The sequence below is a fragment of the Amblyomma maculatum genome, chromosome 1 (genome assembly GCF_055883805.1).
Source record: "Amblyomma maculatum isolate TAMU_Amacu chromosome 1, ASM5588380v1, whole genome shotgun sequence".
NCBI classification, from domain to species: domain Eukaryota; kingdom Metazoa; phylum Arthropoda; class Arachnida; order Ixodida; family Ixodidae; genus Amblyomma; species Amblyomma maculatum.
Window position 1 is genome coordinate 267,261,675 of NC_139344.1, and position 18,808 is coordinate 267,280,482.

At 44.2% G+C, this 18,808-nt stretch overlaps 1 protein-coding gene across 14 annotated transcripts in view; it reads right to left on the minus strand.

Moving 5' to 3' along the window:
* Positions 1-18,808, minus strand: part of LOC146206480 (uncharacterized) — a 72,944-nt gene that overhangs the window by 10,664 nt on the left and 43,472 nt on the right. For 7 of the 14 annotated variants that reach the window (XM_084591183.1, XM_084591176.1, XM_084591189.1 and 4 more), the window contains exons 2-5: positions 16,537-16,943; positions 16,355-16,460; positions 14,632-14,806; positions 5,927-6,062 (exon numbers count right to left, since the gene is read on the minus strand). In XM_084591183.1, coding sequence (XP_084447309.1) covers positions 5,927-6,062; positions 14,632-14,806; positions 16,355-16,460; positions 16,537-16,943 — 824 coding nt within the window. Of the gene's footprint in view, positions 1-5,926; positions 6,063-14,631; positions 14,810-16,354; positions 16,461-16,536; positions 16,944-17,184; positions 17,313-17,423; positions 17,617-18,808 lie in introns of those variants that run through there. The other 7 variants (XM_084591185.1, XM_084591182.1, XM_084591179.1 and 4 more) reach the window with 7 other exon arrangements.

Here is an 18,808-nt window from a genome sequence, read left to right on the forward strand (position 1 = left end):
GCCTTTCTTTTGAGAGGGGCATGGTCACTCCGCGTGCATCTGCTGCAGCTTTGCAGATTTTTTTTATTATGCCGCCATGTCTTCTACACCGTGTTAAGTTCAGGGGCGTGCATCGCTGCCTCCTGAAATATGACTCGGTTGCTGCTTTTGCTTGCTCGCCGCGGCCTCGCTTGCTGCATTCTCTTTCCATCTCTGTTATTCAATCTTTTGCTTAAAGGTATACTGAACAAATATCCAAGAATATTGTGAAAGCACCAGAATTGCATTCTTAAGACACGATTACACTAGCACAGACACATAATTCATGTTAGTTTTGAGTGGATGGCTGTATTTTTGACGTTTTCTGAGCGGCCACTGGGTCAGAGGCAACGCGCTCCTGACTATGAGCCGGCGGGTGTGACGTCACAACTACCCTCAGCAACGTCATGGCACTGCGATCCCGCTGCCGTCGCCCTCGCACCTGAAGTTAGTTGACCGGCTACACGCAGTGTCAGTTCACCCGCGTTGCGCCGTGCACAATGCTGCGAAGTGTGGAATGCTGCACACAAGGGGGAGGTTGAGGGGGACGTGTACAGATGGCGCGTATTACGGACAACTGTTTGCACGCTGGGAGGGAACGATGAAATGTGCGCAGGAACAGAGCAGAAAAAAAAAACATGTCCGTCTCTGCGCTTTGTGAGTGCCACGGGGAAAAGAAAAAATGAACAGATGCGACCGGCCACGAGGGGGGTAGTTGTGACTTGATATCTGGTTGTTTTGTCAGAGCTTTCTCAGGAGCCCGCTAGGTGCGGCAATTTCAGTAATATTCATTAAAATACTTACTTCCGCTCATTTCGGTTCATAAAGTGGACTGTTTTGGTAACTCCCAATGCAATAGCTACCATCTGCGCTGGAAATCTCGGCGGCAATTGTTTTATTCAGTATACCTTTAAAGTGCTCCTTCCTGTGGGACCTTCGACTACGGACTGGAGCAACCACTCTTTCAATTCCGAACACAAGCCGAGCTCAGATTCCAGTGGCGTTGCCAGAAATATTTTAAGTTTCTATCACCATCATACGCTACCGGTCTAATAAAATGGCAAAGAAAAAGGTGTTGGGGGATGCAGCACTAAGAATATTTGGGGTGAATGGGGAGGGGTTGACAACCCCCCAGGTATGCTCTTGTCATATTCTGATTTTGAGAGAATTAAAATGTGCATTTTCCCTTTGTATCTGTATCATATTCATAACCAATAATAAATCGCTAAGTTCATTCCCTGATATTCTCGAAACTAAGCCGACACTGGGGGTGTGTCACCGCCAGAAACATTCAAAAGCAAATGCACCTAGATGAAAATTACTCTTATGTCCCACTGAAACCCCTGAAAGTAAAGTTGCAAAAGAAGCTACCAGCAATTAAGCCGAACTGATCAATTTGGCACCCAAGCATGTAGCTCTAGAAGGACAGAAAAAGAAAGGACAGTTAAAGGAACTGTAGGAAAGATGAGCCATAAATATAATTTATTCACTGGCCAACAGACTTTACGAACTGCCTAAGTAACACTTTGGAACATCTCTAAAACAACATGCCACAATCTGCCAGAAAACCATGATTTAATATTGAAGTGCAGCTGGGAGCTCACATCAAAAATGCAAATTATAAGCAGACCTACACCTTTAAAGTATTAGAATAATCATGGTATTAATGACACCAGTTTTCATTCATACTTTATAATTATAGATCCCTGAACATGCCAGTGGCTTCTTTTGAAACATAATGTTAAAAAAAAAAAAAAAAGTGCTCCGCAAAGCTGGGCCCCAGTTTAAAAATACAGTGCTGACTATGCACCCGATTTTCATTGGGACACTACCATATAAGCAATATTCACATGACACTACCCCTTTTCCCGATACTTCTTCGCCCTCAAGGAGCTAAAACATCAGAGATGAGCTGTTCTATCCATCAACTTGTTAACACAGGGCAAGAGCTGCTACCTTCCTAAAGCCATCTAATGACCACTCAGCTCCTTCCTTATTAAGGGGGGACGAGGGTCTTAAAACTAACTTTTTTAGTTATGGCTAGAATCTCACGAAACTTTGCACACAGATGTGGTTTTCTCTCCTGATTTCAAAAATGTAATTACAATTGAGCTGGTGGTATTAGATCAAAAGTTATCTAACAAAGTCAAGAGCATAATTAGTGAATTTCTTACGCAGCTTTAATGAACTTTCTCATTGCATTTCGTTGCTTTTAATTACATAGATTGATAGCCAAAGTCTTCCCATACCCGATGACATCCTTCGTTTTCCTCAAAAAGACATGTCATTCTCACATATTATGGTGAGAGTAAAAGGCTGCATTATTTGAAACGAACTCATTAAGCTAATCTCAAATTGACATTTATCCATTGCCTAAACTAAAAAACTAAAAATGTCATCGGGTACTTCATTTCTCTCTGAAGAAAATGGTACCAAAGTTATTTGTGTGAACTAAAAAGAAGTTATCAAAACCCTGCGTAAGACTGTAGAGATCGACCAAAAATATGAAACTGAGAAAACGGCATTTGAAGTTTGACCACATATTATAACTTGAACAATCAGTAGCCTCACTGTGATATTTCTCACCAAAAATGGCATGCTCTTCCCATTTCCAAAACTGTCTTTGGATTTTGAATATGTCAACTAAAACTGAAACTATCACCATTACCCCATGGCCAAGGTAGTGTATGCCATTAGGAAATCAGCAAAATTTTTTGACATGCAATATTATTTTATTGGCAATTTGAAAAAATCTCGATAGAGTGATGTAAGTGTTGGATCACCCCCTGATCTTTTCAATATGACTGCAGTGGTGCTAAATTTGTCATTGTCACTCGGCGACAATGTAGAGAAAAAGCACAGTAAGGCTGAATGCAGTGTCCAGAAACAGCACTGAGAAAAACGTATTTGCATTTTGAGACAACCTTTAACTTTTGCTACACTGCAGCTATGGTAATATAAATGGAATCGTTGAGGCTTTGTTCTTTATGAGGAAGGCTATATACTAAACATATAACAGTACCCTCCCCAAATACTGGTAAAAGCTTGCCACAAAGTCTAAATATACCGCCACTAGAACCAGCGGGAGAAGCTTTATTTACAACTTCATATGCCTGTGGTAGTGCCCTTCAAGGCAAACAGATACTCAAAATTGCGATAAAACGGTCTTGCACTATTAATAAACCTGCACAAAGTTTAAGGCTGAAGCACAGCGGCATACTGAAATGACCTAATAAATTGGCTAATGTTGCAGAATGAAACTTTGCTACTTTGCTACTTTGCTGTACAGCGCATGCAGGGCCGCACGCCGAGTCCCTTGCTGGAGCTAAAGTTCGAACTTTCACACCCCTTGAGCGCAGCGACGCGATTACTTAGACAATGTGAAAAAAAAAAAAACAAAAAAAAAAAAAACGAAGCCGTCCGTGGAAAATGAACGCGGGCAACGGCGCGATGACAGGCTCGCCCGTCGTCGACGCGATAAAAAAGCAACGAAGTGGTAGCGTCGGTGAGGACCATGAGTATCAGCTGAACAGTTAAATATATCGATGCTATCTTTGATGCCTCTGAACCGCTCGCAAACGATTATATGCCGCCGGACGTGCTGCAGCTAGGTCGAGCACACGCCGCGCGACCCTGGCAGCGCGCCGCCGCACTCGTTCTTCGACGCGCACTCGCTAGGCGCTTCCGTTTTCAATACACTCCTGATACGGCTACGTCTACCGAGCTACGTCTAAAGACCAGCACCGGCTGCGGGAACGACTGATAACGATCGCGAAAACGCATCATAAACGAGCGAAGCAGCAGCCGCGACGAAGAACGTTAAAAACAAACAAACAAAAAAAATGGCGTCAGTCGCGCTGGCCAATGGGAAGCGCGAGACGAGGGGCTCGCTTCGCTAGCGCGCGCTCCAGCCAATCAACGGACCGGAAACGGCTTTCGGAAAACCCGCGACGGTGGTCGTTCTGTTTGAGCGACGTCATTTGGAGATGTCGCAAAATGCGCACAAAGAAACAAGCTTCAAAACAAGTCCAAGATGGCGGCGGCCAGCCGGCTGCTTCACCCGCGGCGCGCGCGGGAAGTTCGAACAATTTTCACCCCTTTTTTGGCCACTTCGAGGCTCCCGTGGCGTTTTAAAAGTCGATTTTACCGCATTTCCCGATCGAATTCAGTGTTGATATTTTGAAGGCTAGTGCTCAAAGGTACAGACATTCCGAAAATGCATTTTTCTCAAAATCAATTTTTCGCCCATTTTTGACCAGTTTAAGACCCGCGTCCCCCCTTAACTGCATGCATAACTGCTAGGCAGGAAACTTTGGTGCCAAGCAAGTGAACATCTCTGAGCACAATGCCAGATCTGCCCCATGAGGACTGTCACCAACTAGGCACGTGCGATATGTGCCCAAGTACAGCTAAATGCCACCATCCAGCTTCTGGAGAAAAAGTATGCAAAGCTTCACCAACAACAATGATGGTAATGGAAACCAGCACTTCACACATGATTAGATCTCAAAATTGAGAGCTGTCATAAATTGACAAGGTCTTTGCATATTCTATGCAAGGCATGCCCTGTATTTAAACTACTTCCTCAAGAACTGGTTACCTTGCCGGCAACAACTATCATAATGTAGCTCTCAATGCTCTCAAGACATCAAGACAAAACATCATCAAGCGATTAAAATAGCTGTTGCACCAATCTTCTACAACCAATACTTACTATGATACAAATAACTTTTCTTTAGGTTATTTCTGCATGGCATGTAATTCTGAGGATGGTTACAAAATTTCCTAATGCAAAATGTGAGTGCAGCTCTTCAACAATTTTCACAAAGCGAAAGAGAATGCGGTTGAAGAGCACAGCAGCAAGGAGCCAGAAAGAGAGAGAGAACGTCTGGAGCATTTGTTGATGAAAGCCTCGATCCCTTCTGTCTCTTCTGCGAAATTCTCTTTGGCTCATGACTCTCTCGTGACTCGTGACTATCTTTCACTCGGTTACTTTTAGTAGAACATTCAGTTGGCCGAGTAGGTATAAGTTCATGGTATAGGTTCTTCTGGTCCTTCTAAGTGCTGTTTCTTTTTTTAATAGATTAAACTAGCACCATCACTGACGCTGCCCAACTACCGAATAGGCGCATATAAGCTGCGCTCTTAAATTAAACTTTAACAACATGGAAGGTGACAATGGCATGCTGAGCACATTTATGAAATAACTTGCGGCCATTTACAAAACTCTGATGCACACAGTTAACCCCAGTAAACAAGTACAATCCTATTTACTGAAACAACCTGAGATGCATCAGTACCGAGACTCACTGAAATAACAAAATATTAGTAGCTATTAAAGAGACCCCGAAAAGATATTTTTGGCAATAACTAATGCAACAAATCTGTAGAGGTTTTCTATGTAAGAATTTGAGTCAAAATTTAAAAAAATCTGTGTGGGCCGTATAATAATTTACAAATAACTTTCAAAAAGCACTCTGGCAAACGCTTGCAACTGATTAGGGCGACATCTCACCTCACATTTCTTTTCCTGTTAACGTCAAGTGGGCTTTCTCAGTGCGCTCTGTCAATGAGGGCATCCAAGTGATGCGAGTGGGATGGTGTGTGGTGGGGTGCTGTCGCTACCTGTTTTCATTATTTTTTTTTTCCTTACTCACTAGCGTGTACACAATTGAGAACAGGAGCAGCATAATTGTAGCATAATTTTTAATCACAGATTTCTTTGGTGTTAGTAAAAATATAGATACATTGTGGCATGGATCGATAGAATACTGATTATTAGTGTGCATTATCTATTTTTAGTGAATAGCCTTTCAGGGTCTCTTTAACAAGGGAGTCTTTAAAGTAGCTTCCACTTATTATCGCATTGCACAAGCATCTTCAGCACTGCTGAAGCATCAATGCATACCTTTCTTGGTGTGTTAGTCCATGCAAGGTGCGTGCAGTACGAGTCTGTGGATACTGCCAAAATTTCAGTGTTGAGGTTCCGAAACTCAGCTGCACGCTCACTGTATTCGACAAGTTCACTGGGGCAAGCAAGGGAACTGCAAGGAATAGGAAACAGCAGATATAGCAGAACCTTAAAGATCACGTCAAATAAACACTGGTTGCAAAACACAGACATTTCACATAAAGAGAAGCTGAGTGCACTTTTTCAAGAAAATTAATAGAAGTTATATTATGAAGTGGTTTTTTTTTGTTCCTGAATACTAAGATCCTGCATAAGCTAAGCAAAAATGCACCCAAAGAACTTTATTTATAAACAGCTGTAAGACTGCTGCCCAACCCCACACATTTTCTCTGGCTGCCATCTGTGAATGGCCATGACTACCAAGATGTTAATGTTGATGTCTGCAACAGTGCTCCCACCACTAGCATATGACGGTTTCTGCTGCATTAAAGTTGCAGTCATCCTGGCAACAAACTAGTACATGTAGCCAATTTTTACATGTCAGTACTGTGCTCCCTTGTCAGAAAAAAATTGTGTGACGATGCTGTCGGCCATATGAAGCCTCGCAGGCTCAAAAAATCATGAGCATGCCTCTGGTAGGTGGTAGCTGGCAGGTGACATGGCCGTGCACTGATTGGTCATCAAGTTGTGTGACGTCACGACACCACATGCCATGACTGAGTTGGAAAAAGCTGCCAACTCTGCTAGCTCCTTTCATATGCAGGGTGAGCTTGGAATTGAACCCACGGGGACCCTTGAACCTCCAGTCAGTCACTCTACTCCTAGACCACGCAAGCACACTTCATACACCTTGATTAGAAGGGGCCTTTCACATAGTGTGGTAGGAGGCACAGAGCACTGATCCATGTTGACGCACAGATGCAGTCTTTGCTCAGTGCACACACACACTTGGTCTGCGCTGCACATGCTGCTTTAGTAATTCCTGGCAAACCATGGAGCGGATACTAGGCTAGCCAGGCACAATGGCTGGCATGGCAGCCAAACAAAGGGAAGAAGAGGGCACAAAGAGCATGGTGGCCGCATTAATGCACAAATGCAATACCAGCTTGGTGCACCCACATATGCGCTTCCTTACACAGACAATGACACAATCATGTAGCAAGCTGTTGAGAAGTAATGCTTGCATATACTATATGGCACATGAATCTCTTTGATTGCCTGAAGGCACTCAATTCTCTTTGGTGCTCTTGAGCCTCTACGCAACCAGACATCACAGTAAAACAAAGCTGTAGGGCCAGCTGAAAACAGTGAAAACATTTTTGGATATTTGAAGCTGACTAGCGAATATAGATGCCTTTTGTAGCCTTTACGAGGTACCAGTCTAGAAACAATGCTTTCCATGGTATGGCCAAAGATGAAGAACATGTTTCAGCTCTCGGACAGTCACAGGAATAAAACGACGCTGGTCAGTGGTCAGACCCTGGGCATATTATAAAATTTCTTTTTTTTCCCCTCTTAGACATTATACTAAATCACAGAACAACAAGAGTAACAAATGTCTTATAAATACTGCAATGTTATTTGTGAAATGCAATTTGGAGCACTAACGTTTTCTATATTGGAGCACTTTGTAGCAATAAATTATAATTTACAATTTATAATTTATTTATAATTTACACCAATGACATTATCCACTGCACCGACTGCGTAAAATTAGTCTCATACGCAGATGATACGAACCTTTTTTGTATCAGCAAAGACTGAGATAGAATAGTGATCAAATAAAGTACTTATTGCTTTGCACCAATGGGTGAAAGCAAATTGCCTAATAATAAACTCCAATAAAACAAGTGGTTTTATATTTACCCAAAGGAAAACAGCTTATGGCATCAAATATGTGGTTCAACCATGCAGAGTACCTGCAGTCGAAGGTGCCTACAGCGATTGGCGTGATTGTGAGACTAAGAGAAATTTTGCCAACCAAAGTTAAAACACTCTTCTTTACAATTCCCTAGTGATTGCTCTTCTTCAGTATTGTAAAACTGTCTGGAGCATGACAGGTACGACGGAATTGACAAAACTACACTTACTTCAGAAAAAAGTTGTCCTACATATTGCAAATGCACCCTTTCGGTATCCCTCGGTGCCTCTATTCGAGAAATATAATATCCTCCCAGTCTTTTGCCTATACAGTTACAAGTTATTGCTTAGCTATAAATATTGTGAAAGAAAAACGCTATTTTATAATTTCTTTACCTCAGCTACAAGAAAAAATGCGACCCCTACTTCAGTGGTGTCACATAGCACACCAAACATCTGCCCTCTGCAGAAGATTCGTCAATGGGCTGTGTCACATAATAACACATGCTTTCACAAACTTAGGTGTAGCTGCCAACTCGTATTTCTCATTTAAAGTGGGCAGGTAGGCAGGTGGGATACGAAGCAACCTTCCAGGACTCTTCGATGCCAAGTCAGGCATGCTACTCCTAAAAATATCTACACAAATGTGTATGCCAGGCCATGCAAATACCTTTGTCAGGTGGTTGCTTATAACCAGTAAAGAATGTGCAAGATATTAGAAGCAAAGTTTAAAGCACTGGTAATTAAGTGAGCAAAATTATGCATATGTGAATAAGAAACTGCGAAGGGAGCTGCAGATAGGAGCCATTAATGCTATCACGTCATATCTATAAAGCTGTAGCTTAAGTGTCCCACATTCTTAAGACAATACAAGCACTGTTTAATTGTCTTTGGCATACATTTCGCTCTGGATTTTGGCTTTGTGATCCAAGTTATGAGCATGCCGTGAGGTCATTCCGCAGGAAGTACGCCGCCGCGGCCAGACACATTTTACTATAACCTATAACAGTTTCTTTATCAAAAATGTCTTCACTATACGGAAAAAAATATGTACAGTTCGTCTAAGGAAGATGAAGTGAGACTTCAGTTTCACTTTACTATATCAGAGTTTACTATAGCGGAGTTCTACTCTTATGGCAGAGCGCCAGAGTCACCATGCGCTAGTGAAATGAATGGCGATCAGTGAGAAAGCAGAAACTTTTGCAGTTGTGCGCATCTGTAATAAGCACTAGCCTGGCACAAATGAGGTCGCCACAGCAGTTACAATGCATAATATGGTTATGGCAGTAAGTCTCAGAAGAGCATTTCTGGATGCAATACTCGATTTCAATGAACACCAAAGTGCAAGAAATTCACATGCAGGAAAATGCTGTGCAGTTTTGATCGGAACGAGAGTGTCACAAATCTTTCACACACAATGTGAAACCAATGCATACAATATGCATGTCAGGAAAAAAAAAAACCTCTGCTCGAGCCCAGCAATGACCTGTCTTTCACACACTTGAACTCACTGTGATCAGGGTATGTTGCTGGACGAGTTGGTTATTCATTGTCAAAAAAAGAATGCTAGCAGATCAGGAAGAGGAGGACACACAGAGAAGGAGCGCATATGTGTGTGTCCTCCTCCTCCTGGTCTGTCGTCTGCTAGCATTCTTTCTCTGACAGTGTCACTGTCATGCTCTATCATGAATCACAAGGGAGGTTTGGTGCGGAGAGGGGGTTCTATGACATTGCCAGCAAGTAAAACATTAGCCAAGTCTCCCTGATGACAAGGAGTATGGCTACAATGTGCTGGCTAAGCAAAGGTTTGCACACGCAATGAGAAGGCTAGAGTTCCCACACTTTAGACCCATGTCGATGCACAAACAGGTAGCATTTTGATGTGTGCGTAACTCCCTGCTCGAGATTCTCCCTTCAGTAAATCCTGTGTTTAGAACTTCACAGGACAGGTCAACACTTGCAGTCCTTCACTTTACCTCCTGAGCCCCTAAAACAGAGAATGCACATTCTGGTACAGTTAAACCTCTATCAGACCTGCCAACCCCACAGTGCTAAATATATTTATAGAGGATGCCAAAAAATACTAAGATTCGGTGAAAATACTAAAATGTTTTTATTACTCAAAATCTCTTTTGAATGATGGAAACAGAGCAGTCAAATCTAGGGTTTCGAAAAGCCACGCAAACAAAACTTAAAAAAGACAAATTTAAAATGAAAGGTAGGAACAGCACTGAGGAGGTTCCTTCCGCAGGAAGTCCTTGTCAAACACCTGATTGTGACAAACTCCTGACTCCTTCCATTTGACAATTAACAGCTGTTCTAGGCCCTTTTTTAACATGGAGGAGCAAAACCTGGTGCACGTCTTCTTGACTTTGCTAAACACTCTGATTTCACACTCTGCGTTACTGCGTAGCAGAGTCAGAATGCCTAACATAACTTTTGAGAGCTTATCATACTTGAAAGTACAATCAATGTCCTGAAGACTGGCAACAGAGTGCCCTGCTCATCTATGCATCCTGAATGGTCACTTCTAATCGATCAGAAAAGCCGTGAAGAGACACTCCGCTTGAATAGTGGCTTGGTCCACTTCACAATTAAAATACCCACTATTCTTCTCGTTGGTGTCAGCGATACTCACTGAATCCTTATTCTTCTTTGTACCAAGATGGAGCAGAATTTTCCGACGACTGGCATGCGCAATATTCACATCAAGTGGCAGCAGGTGCAGAAAATGTACCTTTCGCCTTTGCTTTATTTTTGTATGCACAAAAAATCCGTTGAATATTTGGGCATGAACACTTGAAAGTACTTCTTGTAGACATCTCACGATCGCTCCCACAGCAACTACGCTGCCAACACAGTAAGCCTAACTAACAGCTTGACAGCCTCGTCTAGCCGAAAAGTCAACGACTGTGATGACGATGTAGCCGTACTAGCATGATCTGACTGAAGTAGAGACGCCGACAAGGGATGTGGCGAACAAATAAGATGCGCTGCGGAGTACGCAGCCCGCGATGAGACGGCGAACGCGGCACGAAACCAGCTGGGTTCGCATTTTCGCTAGTCTATTCGGTCTAAGCCTGCTACTTTTTTTTTGTCAACACACAAATCAAGAAAAACCGTAAAATGAGAGTGAGCACTCCGATACTCGTAAGAAAGCACTGAAAATTGGGCACTTTACGATAAAGTCGTAAAACTTGGCAGGTATGCTCTATGTAGCGAGCCTCCATGTTTTGCGCAAATTCCTCGATATTACCATGTTTCTCAATTCCCCTGTTGCCTACAATGAAGCACATACATTTGAAAACTCCATCTAAATATAACACGTTACAGCACTGACCTTTAACAAATTTGCTATGCCGACTACTTAATAGCTAATGCAGTGTTACTAAACATTTGGCAGAACTATGCAAATGTTTCACGAGAATAAAACATAAACTGACCAGAGAAGAATGTTTATGATCGCAATCAATGGCTGCATTTGACAAAATGCACCATACTCCGGCACCAACAGCATATCTATGCAGCAAACGCAGCAGTTTCCACTGGTTTCATTTTTGGAGCGTGGCAGTATGATAGCTGATCCTAAAAAGCAGCGAAAAATATTAGGATGAAAAAAAAAAAGACAAAAGCGACAAACAGTGTCCACCAATTGCTGCCGTTCTTGTAAGATTCTGGTGCTGATAACTCTTGTGCATCGGTACCGGGTGCAGTGGAGAAAGCCGGTGACACGAGGTGGAATCCAATTCACAGTGCAGAGAGTGGGAGCATATGTCAAGAAGCAGGCACATCTGCGGTGGGCAGTGGCAAGACCCTGCATGTTCTTATCTAGCTTGACCGTGGTACCTCTGAAACTATCCGGCTCCTCTGACACCCCCCCACTCGCAGCACATCGTGCAACCCACAGCGGAGGTTTAGTAGTAGCTGCTGCCACAATCGTGCTGTCAGTGTGATCGCGAAACATTCCACTGCTTTTATAGCTTCGAGTAATTAGGGAATTTACTGCATCGTTTTCAATGATTTCTCCTGCAGTTATTTCTTATATCAGTTTCCCTTTTGCATTGTCTTTTAGAGTCCACGCAAAAACTGCATAAAACAAAAACCTGGATGTAAGCAAAAATACTGTGCCAGAACCGAATGGCATGAATCATTGGAGCACATTCGTCAGTACCACCAGTTATTAGCTGAGTGTAACACACTGATCAGGAATTTTTTCAAAAGTGCGGTTAAATGTATGCACCATTGAAAAGTTTGCTGTCAAACCTGAAACCTATAAAATATTGGAGGCACTTTAGGGCTATAGTGCCATAGCGTTGATGGCTCCCTCACTCGTGTACATGCACTTCAATACTAGCTAATTCTTTTAAGCTGTACCTTTATTGATCCACATATATTAAGGTGCGTTCACACTAGGCCAATCTAGGTCAACAGACCATCCCAAGACACGTTTTTTGTGTGGTCGTCGTGCTTGTCACACTGCGCCAACGCTGACAGCATGCCGATGGTCAGCCGACGAAGTTGTCAGTCGTCCGATACCGTTAGTGAAGCAGTCGGGCTGCCGTCGGCCTATTTCCTAGCCACACTACCATGACATGATGCTTCACTGTTTGCGCCGACCAATGGCCATTGCCTCCTTCACCTCGCCGCACCCAAAGCCACGCCGTGCGTCTGCTGCAGACCCCGGGGCTACTGATTTCGACATTTGCTTCTCGTTCACCAAATGGCTTGTGCATTCGCTAAAACAATCCATCAAGATAATAGAAAACGCTTTGCCATTTCCCGTGTGAGCAAGAAATCCTTTGAAGAATGCACCGATGACGACGTGTGCACATTGCTGCTGCAGTTTACATCTGTGTGCATACATACACTGCTCGTTTGCATGGCAAAAATGTGAATGCCGGGCTCTATGTTACTTGGGTACTTTCTCTTCTCGCGTTCCAGTTGCAACATTATGCATTTATGCAATGCAATAACTCCGCAGAAAGCACCGATGATGCGACATACCTCATGGGAAATGTTTGGGCTTTGGTTGTTGATACTGTACGAGACCGGCACTTCCTGCTAATTGTATTTGCTTTCTTCGGTGCCATCAATAGTACTTGATTCTGATTCGCTTTATCCGGAAGTATGTTCGGCAACCATTTGCATGAGAAAGAACAATGTAATTTGTGTCCCACGAGTGCCGCCACCGACTGCTGCTAGTAGCCTTCAACACTGCTCGGCAGACTGGGCCACACAGGCGCTTAACGCTTTCAATACAGGCATCCTGTGATAAAAGCAAACGTTGATATCAGGTCACTATAGCTAAAACTACCCTGGATGACCATTTGCACATGCCAAAACATGCTTTCCACTAACGTCGAAATCACACACACACATATGCTACATACTTGCTAGGCCTACTTACCTTAGAAGGGGCCGGCGTCAGCTCATATTCAATAAAAAAAGCACCACCCACAAGTGTCGAAGTGCAAAGATATCAAACACCACTGTTCCCTGCTTAATTTGGCATGTATACAGCAAAGAGAAGAGCAGATACACGCCATATGTCGTTTGCCGGCCATTACATTTTCACTTGCTCGCCGATCTGTCGAGGACCGATCGGGCGGCCACCTGCCTATGCGTATAATCGGCGTCGCTGGCCTGAAAACCTGTCACATTACGAAGACAAGCAGTCGTTGGTAGTGCTGACATCGTCGTCGGACCAGTGGGAAAGATCAGTGCAGCAGCGACGGGATAGGCCGACTGGCCCGCCGATCACAGACGTCAGCGTCACATCGGCCTAGTGTGAACGGATCTTTAGTGTACCAACATGAGATATAATATTAGAAATACCACCTAACATAGGTATAGAGCCCCACTTTGTGCAAGCCATACGAACACGCCAGAGTGGCCTAGGGTCGTGTCTAACTTTGGATCCAAGGGTCTTGGAAGGCTGGATACTGATCTCCCATTCCACCCCCTCCCATCTGAAAGGTAAAATCTGAGTTGGCAGCACCTGCCTGCCAGCTTGGCCATGTCATGTGGTCTCGCAACATCACACCCCCAACAATCAGTCAGTACAAAGCCATTCCACCTGCCAAATGCAACCTGCCAGAGGCATTCCCACGACTTTTTCCTCACAACGCCGGGGCCGGCAACGCCAATGTAGGATTTTCTAGAGAACACGGCCTTTAACGCTGTCGACTTTATATGGCTCTTAGCCTAAAGCGGATGGATCGACCACATTTCGTAGCCATTTTTGCTGCTGGCCACACTGCCCGTGAGATTCTAACGAACAAGCTTTGCAAGAGCAACCATAATCTATTTGACCCAAACATATGACTGCATAGCACACAGCGCTGCCTATGCATTACTGCCGCATCCACATGTAGTGTTGACATGGGCTCTTACCATAAGCTGCCGCTCGTCAGCACTAAGCAAAGTAGCATTCCAGCAGGTGTGTTTAAATATGATGTGAATATCATTTAATGATATTATATAATTCACATGCACAGATATGTCCACTTGTATAGCCAGTGCATGCCATCAACCAATTTGAAAGCAGAGATGTTGAAACACTCTGGTGCAACATCTCCATTATCAGAATGGCACAGTTTACCTGGTTTGGTGCAAGGGTAGTGCACTGCAATCTATCAAACCTTGCTTCAATCAATTTTTTTTTCTCATTCCTTTCATCCCCCAGTGGATTTTTTCACACAAGAATGCCAACCCTGTTTTCTCTCAATGCAGCAGGGCTCAGTTGTGACTGAGTTTAAAGAGCTGTAATGTGCAAGAAATGGTTACTACAAAGGGCCCGTGTGATTTAACTGTTTGCCATAAGAGCAACATAATGTACTCACAAGTCCTGAGGGTAGAAGAACAACAGAAGGAATTTCCCCTCGTAGTCACTGAGTTGGACCTCGCGGATCTGGCTGTCCACCACAGCAATACCTTTGAAGTCTGGTGCGTGACACTGTACCCGAGGCAATAAGCCCATTGGTGGTACTTGACACTGGGTGGTAGGCACTGACTGCACTGCTGAAATCAAAATGCATCAGTGGTCAATTGCAACTGCAACTGCACCTGCCGCACGCACGCAACACAAATTCAATAAGGCTCAAAATATTTTTCAACCACACTTCTGGGCTGACGATACACAGGACTTTTGCTCCTACATGTAACTGCACTTTAAAACATGACAATGAGCCAAATAACTAACAATATTTAAGAATGAGGGTCTGAATCGCACAAATTGTCGAATCGAAGCACAACACTTGACAAAAAAAAAAAAAAAAATGTTTTTGTTACGCACAATTACAGGCAACTACATCGCGTTGCGCAGCTATACACGTGCCGTAGAATGCAGAAATGGCATTTGGTCAGCAGTATTTTTATTTTATATCCATTATTTTTGTAATACTTGCCGGATTCAATGAAAAGTCGGATGTTCGATTCGGTTGCAGCAATGGCGAAGCGAAACAAGCCGCTGTCATAAATAATGACACTGGTAGAGCCACCTCGTTGCATTCGAGCTTGAAAAGATTTATTGCGATACTTTTCAAATTTAGTAAAATTTCGCAAAATTAAGTTTGCTGATTATTATTGTTAAAGCTCATATCATAAGGTTGTGCTTCAAACCTTGCGCAGTCAACTCCACCCGCCTACCTTCCTTTGCCGAATCACTATTTCAGTGTCGCTGCAAACAAAGCAAGATGGTGCCACTAGTGCCATAGCTGTAATACTCGTTTGTTTTGTTCTGCCGCCGCTACAGACTATGCGAACGCCTGACTTCTACAACCAAATGACATTTCTGCATGAAACTTGTGCTGCAAGTATTTAGCGGTTAAGCAGGGAGCACCAACCCATGACGTGCGTAACTTCGTGGCTAAAGAACCAACACGCACCAGATAGCTGCGCAGCAGCAGAATATGCTCCCTCCCGAATTTCGCTGACTGTGCTCAGAGGCCAAATTACACTCCGATCACACACAAAAAAACTGTCACAAATTTGTCACAAACCGATCGGCTAGCCCAGCTCCTATTAGTCGATTCTGACCGCTGGAACTGTCAATCAGGAGCTGATTGACATTGCTAAGAAATTGTGGTCGTTATTACTAAATCAAAATTAGCCTACAATATTGATGAAGCGTTCGTATAGCACATATAAACAACATTACAATACACCGTAGGCATGCCGATTGTGCTGCCCATCGGAAATCACAAGCGTACGTAGCCAGCTACGACTCCCCGCCGGTTTTTGTACACTTTTGAAATGAACTTGTTTTGACAATGTACGATGTATGGACTACAGATTAATCAGGAATTTACATTCCCATAGGCCATCACTGGCGTAAATGAACACATTTGTGTGTAGTTGGCGGCCAAAAACTAGAAATTCTGCATAAAGGCATAATTCAAACCGAAACTGCAACTGGGGCAAATTACGCATGAACTAATAGGTGTCAGTTCAGTTCAGTCGCAGTAAGGTGTAGTAACACTTTTAGGAAAGCCCCGCCACCGTAGGACCGTAGCCTTGGCTTCATGCCACATAAAGCTGCATGGTCCACCACAAAACGAAACGAACAGGGCTCACTGGGCAACGGAGAGGTCCTCCTCCTCTGCATCCCGACTGAAGCCGCCGGGACCGGACGTGATAGCTCGTCATCCTGCACCTGAAATGAATTGTTAGACTGGAACAGTGCGTTAGTCTGCCTACACCACAGTAAGCTAACAGTGAAGCAAAGCACCATGGCTCTGTGGACACACCTGATCATTGGACTGCATATCAGTCACCATTTCAGGCCGTGACTGGGCCTCAACTTGATTTGCGAACCCCAGCAAGGCCTTCACGTCCTCGACTGCTTTAACTGTGTCTCGATGGTGTTTGGTGCGTGCGTGCTTCTCCAGTTCGCTCTTCCCAGCTCTAAGTTCGGCGTTGCACAACTTGCACTTTGCGCGGTAAGGGTCTTCCGGCACGTTAACCAACCAGTTTTTGAAGCGCTCGTCCTGCAGCCACGAGTCGCGAAACTTCTGTTTGTACCACTTGCAGATGCCTCCGGAGGCGTTCGAGGTCTCCCCCGCTTTGCGCTTGGCGGACCTCGTTTCGGCAGTGATCTCGGTAACTTGGTTGCTGTGCAGCGGCACGAGTGCGGTCACTTGCTCCTCCATTTGCTCTGGAATATATTGGGTGCTTCTGATCAGTTCAACGAACGTAGGAGGAACAAAATGCAAAATATGTGAAAACACAAATTCGTTTAATTCACGGAGAAATGTACACATCAGCAAATGGGAATTGCGCAAATTCGAAGGGGCCATTGTTTTGCATCGAGCTCGGAATTACATCGTTTAAACGCTTGGAGCACGAATAAAACACTTGGAACGCACAGTCGCCATATTTAGTGCAACGCTACGAACCGAGTAAGCTAGCATCTGACCCAGGCTCCCCGAACAGAACATAACCGCATCGCACGATGCAGAAAGCACGTGTACCGGAACGCACGACAATATAAAACATGCGTCCAGCTCCAGCTGAATTCGCTAGCGATTCCCTACAAAGTGCCAGTAAAGCGAGTTTTTCCCTAGCACACTGGAGATGGAAATACAGCATTCCGTCGCTAGAATGCCTGCGAAGGGGTAAACTGCGCTCGACTTACATGACCGGTGATGGCTTTTACGACTTGTCGTGTCATTGCAGAACATATCTGGCTCATTTGTGAGTGCAATTATCATCACACTCAATTCTTAGAAGGGAAGTGTTTCCATAACTCCCTAGACCGTTCTCAGCACGAACGGCGGCCATTTAAGCAAAAGTAAATGGTTATCACAAAAGAAATAAAAAAACTACAACAAACTCCACTGTGGCTAGACCGAATTTCAGCTACCGTCCGTGGGTATGGTGCCTCGATGCCAGCGCCGCCATTAGGGTGCGGGGTGCGCTTCAATTAGATGGCCGAGTTTTGCGGCCAACTTTCAAGTCTTTTAAAACCAAAATTTATATACTGCATCAAGTTATATTTTAGCACAGTATTGTAAAATTTTTATCCTTGAGACTAAACCTGAATCGTTTGCATTGATACTGAGCATGGAACTTTCTCATTGCGGTAACTTTGTCTTGCAGAAAGTTTGACAACTGTAGTTTGGCTATAGTGCCTAGAATATACTCTAGGCACTGTAGTTTGGCCGCGCATCATGCAAACACGTAATCGTCAGTTCGAGATCAAGGAACCAAAGACTGCAAACGGGTCGCCGCCAAAGGGCGGTGATGCGTCATCTGTCGTCTGCAGGGAACTCACAATTAATGCTATGCTTAAGCCACCATAATATGATCGTCCCAGTGCCGGCGCCAAGCGCCAGCTTGCACCCTTCTATATTTCATTTCGGAGTCTGGTGACATCACCCTTACCTAACCCACCCACTTCCCATCTACGCCTCAGGTCATCCTTGCGAGTTGTGAATAAAAATTTACGCATGAATAATAATAATAATAATAATAATAATAATAATAATAATAATAATAATTGGTTCACGGGAAAGGCGCAGTTGTCACACTTGTTCTGTGGACATCTAAACCGCGCCGTAATGGAAGGAAGCATTAAGGAAGGTGGGAGTGAAAGCAGAGAGAAAGGGGTGCCGGTAGTGGAAGGCCCCGGAGTAATTTCGATCACCTGGGGATCTTTAACGAGCACTGACATCGCAAAACACATGGGCGCCACTTCGTTTCGCCTCCATCGAAACGCTGCCGCCGGCGGTCGGGATCGAACCCGGGTACTCAGGCACAGTGGTCGGGCGTCTTACCACTAGCCGACTGCACCACCGCAGCGGGGCAGTGAAAGCCTCGACGCCATTTTTTCATCCTGGTGCTTTTCTTTGCGAACAACAGATGGCTTCACCGCTGCTTTAAGAGGCAACTTGGAGCTGGTAACTTTTCGATGTTCGATCTCGGTACAAACGATAATGCGTTCGCATCACGTGTGGCCAAAACAGATAAGCACCATAGTCAAACTTGCTACCAGACAAAAATCGCCACGAAGCGCAAGTT